We start from the raw sequence: 7674 nt of genomic DNA on the forward strand, positions 1-7674 counted from the left end.
AGCTAAAAGATCCCTATAATGCCCAAAAATCCTGCTCAAAAGATCCCATATGCTCAGGCGCACTCTGATCCAGTGCGGTGCCCATGGCATAGGAGGGTGGCAGCCTGGAGGTGCTGTTTAACCCAACCTGCTGAGTCCAAGGCCATATGTGGGTGACAGCTTGGAAATACTGCTTGACCCAGCCCACTGAGCCCAGGGACATATAAGGGGTCAGCTTGGGTGTGCTGATTAACCCGGTCCTCTCAGATGTTCTCTCTTACTGTGTGTGTGTGTTTGTCTGATTCTGGGGCTGGAGGGACCCAGCCCTGGGGAACCTAGGTCCTGCAGGGTAGCTCCATTGGGAGGGACTTGCAGCAGGGAGAAGCAGAGCTCCATATGAGAACACAAGTGACACAAGCAGTACATTGATAGAAGTATAAACCCCCCACTCCCCCCGAAGAGTAACCCTAATAAATGAGCATACCCAAAAGTAACGGGCAAAGCTGGTAACAAGGGGGACAAGGGGGCAGAGCTGACACCTGAGGGTCCCTGCCACCCCGCAGGGCTCAGTCTCTGGGGCTGTTTGCCCCCCCACAAGGCTGCCAGCTGGGGGTGGGAGCCTGGTTAGCGACAATTGCAGGGTGGTTTGGGGGCTGTGGGAAGTCTCTCTGTGAGCGAGCCAGGCCCTAGACCCCGGCAGCTCCAGCCCCACCACCTGGGACAGCTGGTGTCAAACCCACAGCTCCCTGCTTCCTCCTCTGGGCCCTCCATCGCCCTCACCCAGGGCCCCCTGCATCCCTATGGCAACCTGATGCTCAGGAAACAGAGGCAGTGCTGGGAAAGGGGATTCCCCCAGCCGTGCCGCCCCTCCTGACCCCAGTGATGCAGCCCAAAACTCTTCCCTTGACACACCAGGACCAGGGGGACCAGCACCTGTCGCTCAGGGGGCAGGGAATGATCTGGGCTGTGGGGATGGGGGCGGGGAAGGAGAGGGGACTTTGCTGCAGGGCTTAGGCAGGAAGCAGCAACACCCCAGCTGCCTGGGCCTGGGGGTAGAGGGACGACTTGGACCTAGGCCCATCCCCCTGACAGCAGAGGACCCCAGAGATGTGAAACAGCGGTGCTTACTTCCCACCAGGAATCTGGCAGAGGCAGGGCTGTGGGGGGAGATGGCTGAGAGGGTGGGAGCTGGGCCAGCTTCACAGGAGGTACCAGCCTGACACCAGCCCATGGATTGGACCTCCTCAGCCCAGCAGCAACAGGGGGCAATGGGGGGCTGATGACTGGAGTCTGTGACAGATCCCCCCACAACATCACACAACCCCCCTCTCCCAGACTGTGGGCAGTGCACTGCTGGGATAAATATTGGGGTAAACCCCATGTTTCTCCAGAGGGAAGGCTCGCAAGCACCCCGGTGCCCACGGCCATGGGGCACATGGAGTCGGGGAGTTCGCAGGGCCTGGGGGGTGGGTGCAGGTCAGGAGTGACCCTGGACAATGGCTCCTCAGTGACTTTCTCCCCGTCCCTGGTGCCGGGGGAGCAGGCCGAGCCATTCTGGGCAGCAGGATCTGACGGCAGGCCTGCGTCAGGCCCATGGCGCCAACTGCCCGCTGAGAGCGGAAAGACAATGTGATTGACCCCGCACGGCCCTGACTCCTCCCTCCAACCTGGGGCGCCAGGGCCCAGGGTGGCAGCACCAAGCTCTATTCCAGTCAGTGCCAAGGGTGGGGTGAGGGGGGAGGGACTCAGGGTCTTCCACACACTCCCACCCCCTGGGAGCAAGCTGCCCTCTTCACCTGTGACTAGGGTTGCCGACAGTCCCTTATTATAAGGGCCATCCCTTATTTTTTCCATCTCTGTACGGCAAGACTGGGAGTCACTGAGTGCTGCTAAAAGCAGCAGAAATCCCCCTGGTGAATGTAGGTGAGTCCTTCTTAGTATTGTTAACAGTAATAATAATAATAATGATCTCAGAAGGAGGGGTGGGGCTAAGAAAACCGTCCCTTATTTTTGAAGTACAAAGTTGTCAACCTGACCTCTGACCCCCAGTAGTCCCCATCACGAGTCCACGGCTACGGGCTCGGAGAGCAGTTTGTAGCGGATCAGGAAGTAGGGGTAGCACTGGCAGCTGTCAAAGATGACGAAGATCTGTGGCTTCTTAGCGCAGTCCGTGCAGGAGTCGTACAGGCGGCCGTCGTGTGCTGGTGGGGGACGCCGGAACCTGGGCTTGCCCCGCGCCCAACGCCCCACCAGCACCTTGGCCAGGAACATGTGGCACAGGCTGTCCTCGCCCAGCTTGGCGTAAGTGTGGGAGTAGGAGGCGTCGGTGGCGAAGTAGCTGCCCTGCCCGTAAGCCTCACCGTTCTCCCCTGACACCCGGGGGTCAAAGTTCATCTCGCAGATAGGCTGCACTTTGCTGGCCATGGTGCCGTGGAAGAGGTGTCTCTCCAGGAAGCACCGTGACGCACAGGGACGGATCTGGGTCATGAACTTCTTCTGGCTGGAGGGTGGGACAGATTGGGGAGGAGGGGGTCACTGACAATCTGGAGCCCCACCCACCCGCTCCCTTGGTGCATTGCCCCAGGCTTGGATATGATGGGTCAGGCACCAAGAGCAGCCAGGAGTCACCACAGTAAGAAGCTGGGATCGCCAGCTGGCTAGGGACGGGCAGGGTGCCCCAGGTGGGTTCGTGGCTCCAGCCCAGCCGCATCCACGACCCAGAGCATGGGGACCAAGACCACAAAACACCAGCCTTTGGGCGATTCCCATTCCCAGCCCAGGGGGAACCACGCCCCAGGATTAGTGCACTTGCGCTACAGTTCCAGCCGCCATCGCAGCCCTGTGGCAGCAGCCAGAGGGCACCAAGGGAAAGTCCAGAACCCACTAGCAGCCCCCCATGCCCAGCCCAGCCCCATGTCTGCCCTACTTACCCACAGTATTTCTGCCACAGGTGGTCATTCCGGACCCGGTAGACAGCCAGCACCAGAGCCTTGTCCTCTGCCAGAGTTTTGTGGAACAGCGTGCATGTGGTCTCATAGGCCCTCTCTGCTGGTGCCACTTCTGCAAGTGTGTACATGGTGCCCACTGGGGCCTTGGGGACCCAGGACGCAGGGTATGGGCCCCAGTAGGTGCCCTGGGGGTCCTCCCCAGGGATGGCGCTGGGGGAAGAGAGGGTGGCGCCTGGGCCTGTCCTGCCAAGAGAAGACACACAAGGGCATGGCTAGTGGCGGGAGCCTCTTGGGTGCCCAGGGGCAGGGATGGCACCTGGCCAGAGCACTCACCGCAGGTGGGGCGCCAGGCGCCAGGATGGGCGGAAGATTGGGCGGCGCAGGACGCGCCGGGTGAAGCCCGTACGCACATTGCGCTGGGTCATTTTCTTCAGGTCCACATTGTACAGCTGGCCACGCAGCTCAAAGGCATGGTTCCACATGCCCTTCTCGAAGGCCGCCAGCAGCTCCCATCGCACCGGCTGGGCACAGAGAGACGCCATCATGGGACACCCCTCAGCCACATTCCTCCCAGCCACACACCCACTCCCGGCCTCGATGCTCCCCAGCCATGCAGCACCGCCACTTCCTTCGCTACACCACTCCCCCAGCCACGCAGCCCCTCCCCAAACCACGCCACTCCCCCAGCCACGCAGCCCCTCCCCAAACCACGCCACTCCCCCAGCCATGCAGTGCTACAACCCTCCTCCGATACCCCAGCCACACAGCCCCCCCAACCATGCCCCTCCCCTACCCACCCAGCCAGGCCACACCTCCAGCCACACAGCCCCTCCCCCTTCCCAACCATGCTGCTCCCCTGGCCACCCCTCAGCTACCCCAGCCACACAGCCCCTCCCAGCCATGCAGTGCCACAACCCTCCTCAGCTACCCCAGCCACACAGCCCACCCAACCATGCCCATCCCCCACCCACCCACCCAGCCAGGCCACACCTCCAGCCACACAGCCCCTTCCCCTTCCCAGCCATGCTGCTCCCCTGGCCACCCCTCCCCCTCCTCAGCTATGTCACCCCCAGCCACACAGCCCCTCTCCCAGCAACCCCTGCCCCTCCTCGGGCACCCCAGGTCCCCCCAGCCACACTGCTCTTCACCCCAGACCATCCAGGCCTAGCTTTCCATTTCTCTCCCCCTGCATCCCCCACACCCGCTGCTCTCCTGGGATCACCTCCCTTCCCTCACCTCCTCGTACATGAGCCACTCGCCCCACTCCTCCCAGTACACCTGCCACTCTGCGGGGAAGTAGGGGCTGCGGCTGGGGTCGCCGCTGTTGGAGAGGCGCCGGACGCGGTCATAAAGCTGGGTGGGCTTCAGGTCCATGGAGTTCAGGTTGAGGGTCCAGGATAAGCCGGCCCTGGAAGCGGGGGCAGCGGAGAAGTCACCAAGGGGCAGGAACCACAGGCAACGCCCCCCCCATGCTGGCAGTGAGTAGCTGGGCGATGCCTCCCTCTCTCCCTCTGTCCTCAGCCAATGCTCTGGAATGGGTTACCTAGGGAGGTGGTGGAATCTCCTTCCTTAGAAGTTTTTAAGGTCAGGCTTGACAAAGCCCTGGCTGGGATGATTTAATTGGGGATGGGTCCTGCTTTGAGCAGGGAGTTGGACTAGATGACCTCCTGAGGTCCCTTCCAACCCTGATATTCTATGATTCTCCTGGTAGGGGGCTGGGACTGGAGCACCCGGGAGCTCCTCCCACAGCCAGCGCTCCCGCCCCGCTCCCCACGGCACCCTCTGCTGGGCCACGTCCAATCAGCCACGTACTTGTCCACGAGCTCCACGCTGTGGTGGCTGGTGCTGCAGTAGAGGTTCTCCAGGTGCTGCTGGGCCGACGTGCCAATGCTCAGCCACACCCCATCTGCCTGGCGCCGCATCTGCCAGTGGAAGGGGTTGGGGGTGTGGTGGCGTGGGCAGCGCTCCCGCTCCAGACACTGCCCCAGCAGGAAGCTGTCGCAGATCAGGATGCCGTCTTTCTGGTGGACATGGACCTCCTCTGGACCAGCCAACTCCAGGACCTGCCCGCCCAGGCCATGCCCCTCGGGCTCCAGTGTGAGCAGCAGGGGGTACTGAGCCAATCCCAGATGTGGGCGCTTGGGCTTCTCTGCCATCTTGATCAGGCCCTAAGGCAGGACGAGGGGGCGGAAGTCAGGGCAGAGATGGGACCTGATGGGAAGCCAGGCCAGGGCTCGGGGCAGACTGAGCCTGGGATTTGGGATATCGGGGGGCATCTGGGTGCCATTGGTTGGAGGGGCACTGGTGCTGGAAGGAAGAGCAAGGATCTTAAAGGGGATGCTACCCCCGGGGTCAGAGAATCGCTACGGGCGGGGCGGGGGGCGCATCAGTGTTGGCAACAGCCGGCCCCAGCTCTAGAGCACCCCAGCATTGGGGTGTGTGTATAGGGGTGTCATCCCCAGTCTACAGATGGGGAAACTGAGGCTCTGGGCCAATGCAGGGACTTGCCCAGCAGGTCAGTGGCAGAGCTGGGAGAGGAACCCCAGCCCACTCGACTAGCCTCAATACCTTGGCCTGCTGCAGTCCCAAAAGGTTGCAATGGGAGCTACAGCACCCCCCCCCCCGTTATTATATTGGAGAACTACACCGAGTCTCCAATCAGCAGCCCCTCCCACGAAGCCGAGTCCCCCAGAGACCAAGGAAGCCCCTGCAGATCCCAACTGGGCCCACAGAGGGGAGGCCAGGGGGTACACAGCCACAGAGGCAGCACTGCCCAGTTGTCAGGCTCCTAAGGGAGACAGAGTGCCCCATCCCTCTCAGCAGCCTCATGGCATTGACCCTGGGCGGGAGGGGGGGGGGGGGAGGGCGGGAGACATGGGCCTGGGTCCCCGGGGCAGACAGAACATTTCCTCCTCCCCCCTTGGGGTGCGCTGATCCCCCAGCCCCACCTCTCACCTCCTCTGCTGGAGTGTTGTAGTTGCAGACTCTTACTTTTGCTTTTGCTTTGCTGGCCCCGCTGAGTCATAGGGCTCTCTCCCACCAACCCCTCAGCATGCCACCTGCAGGCACAGAAAAGGGGGGGCTGGGGCTTCCCCCTAACTCCTGTTCTAAGCCTCTCACCCCCTCTGGATTTCAGGGAGAGAAGTAGCTCAGGGCTTGGCCCAAAGCCCCACCACTAGGGTTGTCATCTTTCTAATCCCACAAAACTGAACATGCCGGCCCCGCCCCTTCTCTGAGGCCCCGCCCCTGATTGCTTTATCCCCCCTCCCTCCATGGGTTGTTTGCTCTCTCCCTTCCTGTCATCAGGCTGAAGTAGGAGATTTGGGTGCAGGAGGTGGGTGAGGGCTCTGGGCGAGGCTGGGAATGAGGAGTTTGGGGTGCAGGAGGTGGCTCTGGGGTAATGGGTTGGGGTGTGGTGTGGGGGGTTCTGGGCTCTGGGGTGGGGGTTTGGGCTCCAGGTGGGGCTAGAAATGAGGGATGCAGGAGAGGGATCTAGGATGGGGCAGGGGGTTGGGGCACATGGGGGTTGAGGGCTTTGGCTGGGGGTGTGGGCTCTGGGGTGGGGCCAGGGATGAGGGGTTTGTGGTGCAGGAGGGGTCTCTGGGCTGTGGCTGAGGGGTTCAGAATGTGGGAGGGGGTGCAGGCTCTGGCTGGGAGTGCAGGCTCTGGGGTGGGGCCAGGGATGAGGGGTTTGGGGTGCAGAAGGGGGCTCCATACTGGGGCTGAGTGGTTTGGAGTGTGCGTGTGGGGGGGTGTAGGGTCCGGCTGTGCCGCTAACCAGACTTTTACAGCCCTGTCAGCAGTGCTGATGAGAGCCACCAGGGTCCCTTTTCACCTAGGTGTTCTGGTTGAAAACTGGACAGCTTGCAACCCTATCCACAGCAGGTTGGGGGGCAGCACTGGGAGTGGAACCCTTACTGCATATGAACAGCTGTAAAGTAGGTAACTGAACCCAAGAATCCTGATTCCCTGCCCCACTTTAACCCATTATACCTCACATCCTACCCAGAGCCATTGATAGAAACCAGGAGTCCTGCTTCTCCCTCCCCCACTCTCAGGACTCCCTTAAAGGAGTAAATATTTGTACCACCAGGATTTGCATCTGCTGGACAACACAAAAATGACCTTGGCTCAGCCTCTGCCTTGCCCTGCTTTCTCTTTCGCTTCACGCTGTCAATAGCAGGGCTGTGCTGCATTTTGCACATGGAGCCCAACGGTGGGCAGGACGAGCTCTTGGCTACTGCAAACAATGGCAACCTCCTTTGAGGAACGTTGTGTGGGAGTTTGTTCTTCCCAGGTGTTTAACTATGGTGTGGCTTGATCTCTCACCACCCTGCACCTGCTGTGATCAGAGCATGCGTAGGCAAGCATCCCTAGCCTGGCCTAAGCCAGGTATGAGTTGGGTTTCCAGGTGAGGGAGACAGATCTTCAAACATGCACAGTTCTTTTTACCTCCTTCTTTTTTAACCACCTTCCAACTGCCTCCTCCCTGCCAGAGGCCAAGCCGCTCAACCTCCCGAGCTGCCCTCTCATTGGGTGTCTCTCTCCCCTGGCAGCATTCGATGCTGGTGCATCACAGCTGCAGGCCGTAACACTCCCCATCTTGGGCCAAACTGCAGCAGGTCCTAGGACTGGGGTTAGCACATAGTCGGGGTTTTACGCACACTCGCCCTCAGATTTTAGCAGACCATACGTCATGTTTTGGCATGGACAGTCCCTTTTTTAAGCCATGTCCTGGCCGTCCCAA

General features: G+C 61.0%; 1 protein-coding gene across 1 annotated transcript; it reads right to left on the minus strand.

Annotated features, from left to right (window-relative positions):
* Window positions 1–1962: 1962 nt before the first annotated feature.
* Window positions 1963–6139, minus strand: LOC125627570 (protein mono-ADP-ribosyltransferase TIPARP). Its single transcript, XM_048831801.2, has 6 exons — window positions 5883–6139; window positions 4740–5095; window positions 4164–4335; window positions 3261–3448; window positions 2910–3170; window positions 1963–2479 (listed from the first exon to the last, which is right to left on the minus strand). The coding sequence occupies exons 2-6, from the start codon at window positions 5081–5083 to the stop codon at window positions 2038–2040; spliced, it is 1407 nt and encodes a 468-aa protein (XP_048687758.2). The 5' UTR covers window positions 5084–5095; window positions 5883–6139; the 3' UTR covers window positions 1963–2037.
* Window positions 6140–7674: the final 1535 nt, after the last annotated feature.

This window comes from Caretta caretta, chromosome 20 (genome assembly GCF_965140235.1).
Source record: "Caretta caretta isolate rCarCar2 chromosome 20, rCarCar1.hap1, whole genome shotgun sequence".
NCBI lineage: Eukaryota > Metazoa > Chordata > Testudines > Cheloniidae > Caretta > Caretta caretta.